The sequence below is a fragment of the Megalobrama amblycephala genome, linkage group LG23 (assembly GCF_018812025.1).
Source record: "Megalobrama amblycephala isolate DHTTF-2021 linkage group LG23, ASM1881202v1, whole genome shotgun sequence".
Classification (NCBI taxonomy): Eukaryota; Metazoa; Chordata; class Actinopteri; order Cypriniformes; family Xenocyprididae; genus Megalobrama; species Megalobrama amblycephala.
The window spans coordinates 1,274,100-1,287,532 of NC_063066.1; the positions used below are offsets into that span (position 1 = coordinate 1,274,100).

The 13,433-nt window shown below is 38.4% G+C and overlaps 1 protein-coding gene across 5 annotated transcripts in view; it reads right to left on the minus strand.

Moving 5' to 3' along the window:
• The window catches only part of LOC125258705 (NACHT, LRR and PYD domains-containing protein 3-like), a 62,939-nt gene extending 51,590 nt beyond the window's left edge, over positions 1-11,349 (minus strand). For all 5 annotated transcript variants that reach the window (XM_048175693.1, XM_048175691.1, XM_048175690.1 and 2 more), the window contains exons 1-4: positions 11,110-11,349; positions 9,318-9,457; positions 7,231-7,335; positions 6,714-6,818 (exon numbers count right to left, since the gene is read on the minus strand). In XM_048175693.1, the coding sequence (XP_048031650.1) occupies positions 6,714-6,818; positions 7,231-7,335; positions 9,318-9,376 (269 nt within the window). In that variant the 5' untranslated portion in view covers positions 9,377-9,457; positions 11,110-11,349. The remainder of the gene's footprint in view (positions 1-6,713; positions 6,819-7,230; positions 7,336-9,317; positions 9,458-11,109) is intronic.
• Between the last annotated feature and the right edge of the window lie 2,084 nt (positions 11,350-13,433).

Below are 13,433 nucleotides of genomic sequence, written 5' to 3' on the forward strand. Positions count from 1 at the left end.
GAAAACCAATGCAAGATTTAACCTTACCGAGCAGTACATTAATGTACGTTTCAAATGATAACTTACTGTCAAGCCAGATACCAAGGTATTTGTAGCAATCAACGTAATCAATTTCAGAACCATCCAATGAAAGAATTTTAGGCAGGTGTTCAACATTTGGTAAATTTCTATTAAAAAACATACATTTTGTTTTATTTGTATTTAAGACTAGATGAAGACTAGAGAAAGCATGTTGGATGCAAGTAAAACTGGCCTGCAGTAAAGACAGTGCGATAGTCAAGGAAGAATTAAATAAATAAATAATAGTGTCATCAGCATATACAGGTGCTGGTCATATAATTAGAATATTGTGAAAAAGTTAATTTTTTTATTGTAAATTATTTTTAAAAATGAAACTTTCATATATTCTAGATTCCCTACATGTAAAGTAAAACATTTCAAAAGTTTTTTTTTTTTTTAAATTTTGATGATTAGAGCGTACAGCTCATGAAAGTAGAATATTAGAATATTTCCTAAGATCAATCAAAAAATGGATTTTCAAAACAGAAAAGTTCAAGTTCTTTAAAGTATGTTTATTTGTGCACTCAATACTTGGTCGGCAGCACATATTACAGCAAATGACTTGCTCTAGCACAAATTACAGCATCAGTGAAGTGTGGCATGGAAGTGATCAGCCTGTGGCACTGCTGAGGCACTATTGAGCCTTCAGATCATCTGTATATTGTTGGATCGACTGTTTCTCATCTTTCTCTTGAAAATATCCCATAGATTCAGGGGTCAGGCATGTTGGCTGGCCAATAAAGCACCGTAATATCATGGTCAGCAAACCACTTGGAAGTGGTTTTTGCACTGTGGGCAGGTGCTAAAGTCCTGCTGGAAAAGGAAATCAGCATCTCCATAAAGCTTGTCAGCAGATGGAAGCATAAAGTGCTCCAAAATCTCCTTGAAGATGGCTGCATTGACTTTGCACTTGATAAAACACAATCGGCAGTTCTTTTCTCCTTAGTCCAGGTAAGATGCTTCTGATGTTGTTTCTGTTTCAGAAGTGGCTTGGTAGTCCTTTTCCTGAAGATGTCTGAGTGTGGTGACTCTTGATGCGCTGACTCCGGCTTCATTTGACTCATTGTGAAGCTCTCCCAAGTGTCTGAATCGGCTTTACTTGACAGTATTCTCAAGCTTGTGGTCATCCCTGTTGCTTGTGCACCTTTGCCTTTGGATTTTCATTAGCTGTACGCTCTAATCAACAAATTTAAAAAAAAAAAAAAAAAAACAACCTTTGAAATGTTTTACTTTACATGTCTAATCACATTACTTTACAATCTAGAATATATGAAAGTTTCATTTTTAAAAATTTACAATAAAAAAATGAACTTTTTCACGATATTCTAATTATATGACCAGCACCTGTAAATGTACATGAGAATCACCTGCAGCAAGAGTGATATCGTTAACATAAATATTAAAAAGTATAGGCCCCAGTATGCTTCCTTGTGGGACCCCTTTAAATAGAGGCAGGGGATCTGACCAAAACCCCTCCACCCTTACTGATTGTGAGCGACCAGTGCAGTAACTCTTGAACCAAGCTAGACAGCTCTCGGAGAGTCCAATACCTCGTAGTTTATCCAGCAATATTTCATGGTCTACAGAGTCAAAAGCCTTTGCCAGGTCAACGAATGCAGCTACACAATATTCCTTGTTGTCAATGGCACGTGTGATGTCATTGACAACCTTAAGTGTAGCAGTGATACAACTATGACCGGATCTGAAGCCAGACTGAAACTGATTAAAAACATTATGAGTCTCCAAATGGTGCGTGAGCTGCTTATTGACCAACTTCTCTAATACTTTAGAGAGACAAGGCAAAATGGAAATGGGTCTATAGCAGTTTAAATCTGAGTTATTGCCCCCTTTGAAAAGAGGGGTTACAGCAGCAGATTTCCAATCCCTCTGGAAAACACCAGTATGGAGTGAAAGATTAAAAATGCAAGTAATAGGCGCTGCAATAATATAAGCTGATTTCTTTAAAAATAATTAATCTAATTCATCCAATCCAGCAGATTTGTGAGTATCCAGGTTGAGCAATTCCTCAAGTACTTCAATTTCTTGTATCGACTGGAAGGAAAAGGAGTAGGAACCGACAGGTGAATCCCTAACAGCTGCCAAGTTGGCAGAAGAACAGGTAGAAATACCGGAACTATTCTCATAGGCACAACCAGCATTAACAAAATGTCGGTTAAACTGATCAACCATTTTGGATTTGTCTGTGATAACAACACCATCATGTTTAATTACAGTGGGCAAACGGGAAGAGATGTTTTCATTTTCCATTGTTCTGATGGTATTCCAGAATTTTCGGGGATCAGAGCCATTAACAGTTAAACGCTGCTTGAAAAACTCGATTTTTCCTGTCTAATAGACTGAGTACATTTATTTCGCATAGCCCTGTATGATTGCCAGTCAGAGATATTATTAGAAGTCTTTGCTCTGCGCCATAGAGTGTGTTTTTTTCTAAATAAGCTTGGACTGAACCAAGGGCTAAGACGATTTTTTTACTCTAAACTTTAAAAGAGGCATGTTTGTTTAAGACAGTACTGAACAAGAATTTAAAGTATGCCCACACCTCATCAACGTCAGGAATAAGCCCAATTCTAAACCAGTCCATAACAAACAGGTCATTCAGAAAAGCCTGTTCATTAAACTTTTTTCATTAAACGTTTAAAAACAAGCACCGGAGGATTTCTTAAGGCGGAACCCTTGCGGACACAGTCTATAGTACAGTGGTCACTAAGGCTTTGACAGAACACTCCGGATGTGTGCCTCTCTGGCCTATTAGTAAGAATAATATCGATTAATGAGCCAGATTCCATAGTCTTAGAATTAAATATTGTAGGGGCCTGCACAATCTGGGACAAGTTTAGCGCATCTAGTTGTAATTTTAAGGATGATGGAGGATAAAACATATTCCAATTCAAGTCCCCTAACAAAATAAATTCGGAGGAGATGTAAGGAGCGATTATTTCACTTAAAACAGTCAAAGCACATGCAGGAGCAGAGGGTGGTCTATAACAACCAGCAACAGGAAGTGATGAAAGGAAGCGAGGAGAGGAAACAAATAAGAATTGAGAAGCACCTTGGCTGCGTTCCACTCCAGTTTTAGACACACACTCGCAAACTTTCCTAAACACTTCCCCTCGGGGGAATCCCTGCCGCCATTTTGAAGTGCGTTCCACTTCGTGAAGTGGACGTGGGAAGTTTATATGGACATACCCTCGCTCCCTCGATTTAGACCAAGGGAGCGAGTCTACTTCATATGTACACTTCAGGCAGCTCCATAACTCACATTGCAACACGATTATGACGTCACCGCATATCACGTTTGATTTACCCCACCACAAACAACTCCATGATATATTAATTATGTTTTTAAACATTTAAAACACACATATATACATATAGAATGCTGTATTAAACAATTTTGTAAGGTGAAAAAAATAAATAATAAATCAGCTCCATTGCGGATTTCAAGTGATCAAGGGCTTAGGACATTCCTGTTCAGTCCATTGCACGGGTTCCGTCAGAAGTGGGCACTCGTGCAACGTAAGCAATGACGTACATCCGAGTCAACGAGACCGAGGGAAGTTAGCGAGGGAAGGGCAATTAAAAAACGAACTGGAACGCAGCCCCTGTGTCTGTCCTTGGACTTTTAAGTTGAAGTGTTTCCAGTGCTTTATGTTGTAGTTCTTTGTAGTTTTTCATGTTGATTTGTCTCTCCAGGTGTTTCTTGTTTTGTTGTTATCTTGTTAAGCCTGTTTGTCCTTGTTTATATCTGTGTTTCCTTGTTCTTGGCTAGACGTTGTTTCATTTGTTGTGATGGATCGTGTTCATGTCTTGGGTCTAAGGTTCCAGTCTATTCGTGTGGAGTTTTGTTAATAAAAGTGTGCTTGCAATTGGATTCTCCCTCTGCTTCATCTCTCAACGATCGTTACAAAAATATTATTATTGTTTTTAATAGAGAAAAAGTTTATGCTGTTAAAGTGTATGATCCATTTAAGTATAAATATAAAGTGAATTCTGCATTAAATGATGTTTTATTAACGTAGTTCGGGAGGAACAAGTCAAATAAGCTATCCAATTATCACATCATCTCAACCAGCTGTCAACAATCAGTAATCAACATATCTACCCAATCAGAATGAGTACAGGCATATATATAACCACAGTCAACTCACCCATGAATCCTCAACAGTTTTCAGCATTCCTCCACCACCCCATCTCCTCACACTCACTTGGTTACTTCCTAACCTAAATAGGGGGGAGGGGTACTCTGTGTTCAGGCCAAATACCGAGCTCGGATCCCTCTCCCCGGACAGCACGCCAAATACGTATACCATTTATTTTATCTGACTTATTTGTAAGTGTGAACTCGTGAACAATAGCTATCTTAATATGTTGTGCAGCAGTTATGTCAGCACACTAAGTGCTGACAACCGCATTTAGTTACAGGTGTGAGTCTCGAAATGTCCCGTTCACACAGCAACTTACAGTAGCATCTGGAACACTGTCTGTATGAACATGCAATGAGTGTCAAGCCCGTATTCTCTTACTAGTAACCATAATGACAGTGACCAACTTAATAATAAAGATGGCAACGTCCATAAAGGCAGGAACACACTAAGCTGACGGTTGGCCGTCAGGCAGTTTTTGTTTGTCGGCCGGCAAAGTTTTCTCAGTGTGTTCCGCACCGTCGGAGCTTGTTGGTCCGTCGGGCCATCTGATCATTCTGATTGGCTGTTCAGATACTGCCGCCTGCTGGTTCGGAAAAGCATTTCATCTTACACAGGTGCAGAACGGATGTGCTACTTGGCCGTCGGCTGTCTAGCGTTGGTTTGGTGCATCAGGCCAACTTTGGACACAGACGCTGCCGACGTGAGCCAACCCCGCAGTCTGCTTTTGACGCCACTAGTTTGTCGGCATCGACTTGGTGTGTTCCTGCCTTAAAATAAAAAGTCTTATCACTTTTGACATGACAAGAGACTAATTGAACCGTGAGTTCATCCATCAAAACTTCATTAACCAACAGCAACATGTAAACACGCACTAGCCGGAATCTTTACTAGTTGCACTCGCGTATCATGTCCTTTGTGACGTCTCAGCATGACACTGCAATTGAATTTGGAAAAGAAACACAAAACTGACGGGAGCTGCTCCGGTGGAGAACAGTGACTCTGTCACTGTAAGTTACCGAAAGTGAAACCACACAGAAAACACCATATTCATGAGTTCGCCTGCCCATTCAGTCTTGACGGTTAATAGTAAAATGAACTTGGCTTGCTGTCTGCGGAGGAGGTTCAAGCCCAAAGTTCGGCTCAAGCTCCGAGTTACAACTGCAAAATGCCTGAAGTGCAGGTGAACATATATTCAAAACACAAGCCACAAATAGTTAAATTAAATAACCCAGAGTGATCAATAAATAAATTAAAATGAAAGAAATTATTAAAATAACGAAAGTATAGCCAGAATTGCCAACTTTGTCTTTTTAACTGCAGAGACAATAAACGCTAAACTGGTGTGGCAGTCTTTTTAGCTAAATATTCACAGCATCCAAAAATCATATTAAAACCGGCTGAAATGTTTTGAAATCACTTGTTCCCTACCTTATTGAGAGAGAAAAATCCAGTCTTTCACGCGATCTGCCTGTGTCCGTTTGAGTCTTTTCAAATGCGTGTTATAGTCAGCTCGTTAACGTTGGCCGGCAGAAGCGTGCCGCAGTGTTTGTCGTCGTTGAGTACTAGGACATGAGCTGTTGGCACTACTTACATCATACGTTTTTTGGATCATCTTTTACTGTTTCAAAGTGCATCCAATTCTACACTTTAGATTTACTTATCCCAGACATTGTTAAAGATTTAATCCCTGCTGCCAAGATGCTCCACTGTCGGTCACGGATCATGGAAGTGAAACTTAAATCTGTCAAGGGGGTGGTTGGATTTATTCACACACATTAAAATATTTATGAAAAGCTTCTTTTTTTTCCCCCACATTTTTATTTACAGCATTAACATAATAGGCTGTATATTAACCCATTGGGAGAGAACCGGTAGGTCTATGTAAAATCAGATATTGAGCACCCCCATATCTCTTCTCATAACACCTCTGCAAAGATTCGACTGTGAGATTGGTAGTCGAATCAGGCTCCTCCTTTCGAAGCTTTGAATCGTGGACTATTCAGGGTCACCCCTAGTAAGCTCGTAATGATGATTGACAGGACTGAATGTTTAGGCTCCTCTCGAACCTACGTTTGGAACTTCATGAAGAGCAGCTCTCTCGCAGTGTATGACGTGACAGACAACTAGTTGTCCAGTGCGGTTCCATTCAAATTTACGGGTGTGAGTTCGGTTATAGAATGTAGTTGAATGTGGTTATCACTCCTGTAAATAACCGTACTGTCTGACTCAAATACAGGACTGACAACCATATTCTGCTGCTGTGTGAACGTGGCCTAAAATAAATGGGTATTACAAAAAACAGAATTATAATTAAAGTCAAATAATTTCGATCTTTTTGCTGATGCTTCCTTTAGGTTCTTATAGCACTGCTGATTGTAAATTGGAATAATATTTGAACGATAAAGTTTCATGATAAATACTTAATGAAAATATTCAGTCTATTCACACAGTCTATGTGTGTCCAACAATAAGAAACACATAAAATACCTTTTGTTAGTTGATGGTTTTCTCTCACTAAATTTTGGTCCTTCTTCTTTTGAACAGTCACTCTTCATAGTCATAAAGCTGGACACATGTGATTCTGATCTTACACTAATGACACAAAGAGCAGAAAGATAAAACACTTTACTACAGGAGATACTACAGTCTTTTTTGAAAGGGTCTAATGTTGCAAATAGTAATTAAATGCAGTATAGACACACTTTTGTCCATCTATGACTGAAGATGGATGGAAGGACATAATTCATGTTTGGGTTGTAAGATCTATTTTCCATGGTGAATTTATGCCTCCTTGTAATTGTATTACTGTAAAGATGCTCCAGACTGAGTTCAATAAAGAGGAAAGCAGACTAACAGACACTGTGTTCTCTGAATTATTGTTTTATTTAACTTCCATCACAATTATCTTAGCTAATGCAGTGCTGTAACACAAAACACATGAAATGCATTTCAGTAGCCAATGACACACCAAAAGTAAATGGGTATTACAAAACACATGAAATACCTTTTGTTTATTGATAGTTTTCTCTCACTGAATTTTGGTGCTTCAGCTTTTGACCAGTAATTCTTCAGAGACTCAAAGCTGAACACATCTGAGTCTGATCTTTCACTAATGACACAAAGAGCAGAAAGATAAAGCACTTTACTAGAGGAGATACTTCAGTCTCATTTGAAAGGGTTTAGTATAGCAACTTAACTGGAAAGTTGCTCCAAACTGAGTTCAATAAAGAGGAAAGCAGACTAGCAGGCACTGTGTTCTCTGAATTATTGTTTTATTTAATTTCCATCACAATTATCTTAGTTAATGCAATGCTGTAACACAAAACACATGAAATGCCTTTCAGTATTCAGTACTATTCGATCATTGAGGACAATATGGCGGACGCTGCCACACGAGGGCTGGCTGTATCTGCGTCTGGGTCTATCTTTAAACGATCTCATCTGAAACCTGAGATATATAATACTGTTGACAGCAAAGTTATCATTGAAGATGAATTCCTTAATTTTCCTTAATCACTTTATTTGGATGAGTTGCTGCCAGTGTCCTTCGATAGCATTGATGTTTCGAGTTTGCTTGGAAGGATGGAGCAGCTGAGTGCTGAGCTTTGTTCTATGAAATACGCACTGCAACTACATGTTAATGTGGGTGAAGATCTACGAACTATCATGGTGGATATTAATTAAAGAGTGTGCGCTTTGGAGCAATCGACGGATATGATGCGAGGCGGCGGCTCGGAGGGGTCGGCAGCAACGGTCAGAGCTACACGGATCGAGGGTACGGCACTCAGGGCCGCATTAGTGGAAACTTTGGATACGGGCATTGGCAAAGGAGCTGCAGTGGTGAGGTCATTATCTTTGAATGTTCAGAGAATGGAAAGTCCTGTGACAATGGAGGGAGCTACAGGATTAACATCTTCCAGTTCCTCAGATTCTCCGAAGTGGAATCGCGTGGTGAAAAAAGGTAGTCGACAAGGTTTTGTGAATGCTGATTCTAAAACAAGATCACCTGCTGTCATTCCCAGGTAGAAAAAGAAGTCAGGTAATGTTATGTCTGTTGTTGGTACTGGAGCGATGGGCAACATCAGAATGGTCAAGACCAAACTGGTGAGTGTATTTGCCTCCAAGTTTTACACCTGACTTAGATGCCTTGACTTTGTCTGAGTACCTGAAAGAAAAACTTGGACGCGATGTTGCTTGTCAGAAGATTGAAACTGTACAAAGCAGATACAGTTCATTCAAAGTATCTGCTGAATGTAATGAAGCCAGTGAAATGTACAACCCGCAGCTCTGGCCCGAAGGGGCTTTTGTTAGACGCTATTATGAACCGCGTAGGGTTGAAGTCAGCCGGTCAAATTCTGTACCAGTTGCTGGGGAAAGTGTGTGCCCTCGGGTAGAATAAACAAGTGTTGGTGCCCCCCATGGACATTCGGGTTGTGTCTTATAACTGTCATGGCCTGCGTGTGGGCCAGAGTAATGGGGATAAAGCCCATCATATTGTTGTGGACAGTTTGTTGGAGAACAGTGATATTTATGTGCTATTTGAAAAAAATAGTGTTGCATGGGTAACCCGATCAAAGTGCATCAATGAAGCACATGAAGACTGATGAGTTATCATCTCTATACTTGTTTACGATTTCCTTTAACGCATAGATGCAAAGATCAGTACCATGGTTAGCCTTAAAACCAAACTGCTTGTCTGTAGAATTAATAAACACATTTAACCTATCCAACAAGATTTTTTCCAACACTTTAGACAGGATACTAGCTAAAACTATAGGTCTATAATTATCTAAGTTACCATTCCAGCTTTGTTCTTAATAACTGGCACTAACAAAACAGACAACATTGAATCTGGTAACACACCAATTGTGATAAATGTTCCTGTAAATTAAATATGAAACCAGTTTAAAGACATTTTTAACCTGCGACAATCTAGAAACATTCATAGGAAGTTGTGAATTGTTTTGCACAGCATTAGACATGTCAATGGTGAGAGAAAACACTCCTTGTTGATCAGGCTGTTCTTTACAGGACAAACCTGAAACTCCAGTAGTGTTTAAAATGATTGTGTGAAAACAGACGCAGTCTTACCTCTGTTTCTCTGAGAGACTCATCTTAGAGAGAGAGTCCTTTCCTCGCTCCTCTGACATTACTGCAGATAAACTGACACTGAAAACAGCTCAGCTCTGGTGTCTCTGTGTCGCTGAAGACCATCAGATGCTCAGCATGACCTGGACATGACAATGAGTGACTGAGATTAATATCAGGATACTTCAGAGGAGAAATGATGAGGAAAAATAACAACTCATGATGAATGTTGAGTTACAACTATGCCAAATATTAATATTATTAATATGAGTTTATGTCTTCAAAATGACCATAAACTGCCATTTATTTTTTCATTGGTTTTGGTGAGAAACATTAACATTTTCAACAATAGTTCACAAGTATGGTTAAAATATGAGGATGTTTGTTTCTTTATCATGGCGTCCATTGTAGTGGACATGTAACAAAATGTTTCTTTGTTTTTAAATGAATTTCTACATTGAGGTAGATAAAACATTTTTTGCCCTGTGGAAAAATTCAGTTAATGTTCTTTCAGTAAATATGATGTGCTGAGCCTGAGTGAACCGAAATATTCTATTAAGTCAAGCCTAATTTTTGTAGCATTTTTCTTTGACACAAACCAAAATACATTTGGAAACATGTGGAACATTAACTTTGAATCAGGGTTAACTTTAACTTTGATTTGGATAACTTTGAATCCATGTGTCAGTTTTGCGCAATATCATTTTAAATATGTTTTAAGTTTAAGAAATAAGTTTTGGTTTGTGCTTATTTTTTTAAATGCATTTTTAAATTTTTGATTCATGCATATTTTTATCCGAAAATGCAACATATTTGATGGTAAATTGATAAATTGATTGATAAATTGATCCCATACCTTAGACAGGGTTTTTTATAATCACTGAGAGCCAGTTAGGAGGAATTGAGGGACACATGCTATCCAAGAAAACTTGATTTCTCTGATCTGTGTGCACTTCAAGATGTTTTCATGGCCAAAATTTGAATATTAATAACCATGTAAGTGGACAGTAGATTATTTGTCAGTACCTGTTCTCTCCTCCTCTCCATCACTCTTCTTTTTCTCTCAGTCTTCTTATCTTGCTCTGTCTCTTCCCCTCCTAAAGCTCAGCTTTGACTGATAGACTTTTTATTTTCATCTGTGAAGAAAGTAAACATAGGGTCAGCTGATGTTTATATGTTTTATGAATAATTTTCTTACAAGTTCATTTCAAGTTCAATCTTATGCCTAATATGATAAAAACGGATTTGTTAATGTTTATTGCCCCCTCACATTAGTTAAGTACATGAATCAGGTAAATTATATAGGCAATTCAAAATGGTGAAAATATTATATTAGGCAATTATTTCACTAACTTTAATATATAGATTCACCTCAGAAAAATACAGGGTGGACCTCTGGGAATCTCATGAATATTCATATATGCTCCGCCTTCTGAAACTAAATCTCCAAACACTGGCTCTGATTCAAAACATTCTCTAACTGGAAATACTGGATTCTTCAAAGAAAACTTTCAACTTCACATTATCACAAAACATCCTAAAACTGGAAATAAACCTTTTTAGAAAAAGCATTATTAATTTCTACAAAATTAATGTCCATAAAACTATTTGTTTTAGTAATTCCTGGCTGTTTCTTGATTGTTTGTTATTCTTTTACAACAGGTATAAGTTATAACTTATGTTAGGCTATAACTGAACATATCATGTTAATAATCATAATCATTATCACACAAACTCAAAAGAAATCTGTTCATATTCCTCAAATAACTGTAATGGTGTCAGTATTAAAGCTTACTTCAGCAGTACAGACGGTCTTGTCCTGCAGGAACAGAATCCAGAAGTCTCTGAAACACTTTCAGTTTGAGACTCACCTGTGCTCCTGTTTGTCACGTGATTCAATCTGTGTTAAAGAGATTCTGCTTCATCTTCTGCTGTTTTCATCTGAAGACTTGTAATGTTTAACAGTGAAAGCAGCTTTCTGAAACATTATATAAACGCGGTACACCTGTGATGTTGTTGTTCTAATGTTTACTGATGTTTGAGAAACCAGTTTTTTTTTTTGGTGCATTACCGCCACCAGCTGGACAGAGTTTGAACATGATGCCTAAATGCTTGATGCTTGGGGCAAAAATGCCTCTGAAATGAATAAAATACTCCCAAAATTCAAGATATATAGGGGGGCAAAATAATGTCCCTGTATGGGTTCTTGTTTTTAATATTTATAATAGCCTATATTTATATGTTTATAATTCAGGATATGCTGTTTTTCCAGACATCAGCACTATTGCAAATGTGAAGCCTGTTGATTTTCAAGGTTTCCTCACACACCTTGTTATATCTGCATCAATATGCTATAATAACTCTTTATATTCTATTCCATTTCAGAGCATTCACAGAGAGAACAGGAGACATGACTGCACCGCTTTTGCACTGGTTTACTCGGCACACAGCAACAACAACTACTAACAGCAAGGGAGTGCCATCTAGTGGCCATCAGGTATTGCAACATCAACTCAAATACATTACATCTCCTCCCTCCTTAAATCAGTCTACCCTATGTTTTTTTGTTTTTTTTTTAACATAAAAAAAACATCCATTCAAATTAGGGAATAACAGTTAGGGGCCAACAGTTAGTATTCACCCTTAATCAATATCACACTTATTCACTTGTCAACTTAACTACTCCCCCCAAAAGTATGAAACACTAAACACATTCAACTACGCATATAACATTCAAAAACTTTACAGATCAAGTCTGCTAGGTGGTTTACGGATTCTAACAGGAAATCTTCTCACATTTGGGGAAGAAGCAATAGCTGGTTCAACAAGCTTGGTTACATTCTGGTCTAGAGCATTTGATTCGGTGTCATTAGATGTTAAAGACAGTTTTTGTCCCTTATCATCCAGAGTTTGTGATGTACTATTCTCTGCTGGTAGAGTTTCTGTGTTTTTTGTAATTTCTGGATGACAGTCCAACATTTGATCTGCATGTCTTTTCCAGCTTTGTGAACTGTCCACCTGAACCATGTAGGACAGTGGTCCTGACTGAGAAGAAACAGTACCTGTTTTCCACTTCTCCTCTCCCCGTCGATAATCTCTGACCAGCACCGAATCGCCCACGTGGAAGTCTCTGTGTTTTGCATGGAGGGAACGGTAAGAACATTGAACTTTTTGTGCCTGCTCCACAGTCCTTTTCACACTTGGTTTCAGCAGATCTAGCCGTGTCCTCAATCTGTGATGTAAGAATAACATAGCAGGTGTTTCTTTAGTTGTGCTATGTGGGGTATTCCTGTACTGTAGCAAGAAAGAGTCTAATCTCTGCTGTAATGGTACTGGTTCTTTAGATGCTTTCAGTGAGTGTTTAAAAGTCTGCAAGAAACGCACGGCCAGACCTTTGGTGGCTGGGTGGAATGGTGCAGAGCGTACATGTTTAACACCATTTGTTTTTAGAAAACATCCAAACTCCTCCCAAGTAAATTGTGGGCCATTGTCGCTGTTAGGTTTTTGCTCCTACTTCGTGCCTCATCCCAGACCTCTTATTTGGCAATTGAGTGAGCAATCACTCAGCGCTGAGGGAGAATATAGTCTCATTTTATTGATAAGAAAAGAGAGAATATATAGAAAGAGTACAAGGGGTGTAGTATAGTTTCAGCCAATGAGAAAGAGAATACATCATATAGCTTATGGTATAGGAATGTGATACATATAGAAAACTAAGTCTAAATATGGTCATCTACTGGTCAGGTACCCATGAGGTCCCTTAAAATCCCAAGGACCTTCTCCTATTCTGGTAATACAGAAAGCAGGGACCATTCCCTGTCTCACATTCACTCCTAATAGAGCCTTATATGGAAATGGTTCTGGTACATAGAAAACCATATGTTAGAACATAGAATACAGCTTTGACAGAGGAAAAAAGGAGCCTCAGTCCACATACTTTCAATGCTGAGACCAACATAAAATCTATCAATTGCCCCTTTTGGCAATAAAATTGCCACACCCAAGTCTCAGCATTACTTTTCTCATATCCAAATATAATCACTTTCTTTACTTTCAAAATCATAACATTCTTCAGCAAACATTTCCTTCATTTTTCTTCAAAATTACTAACATTTAACA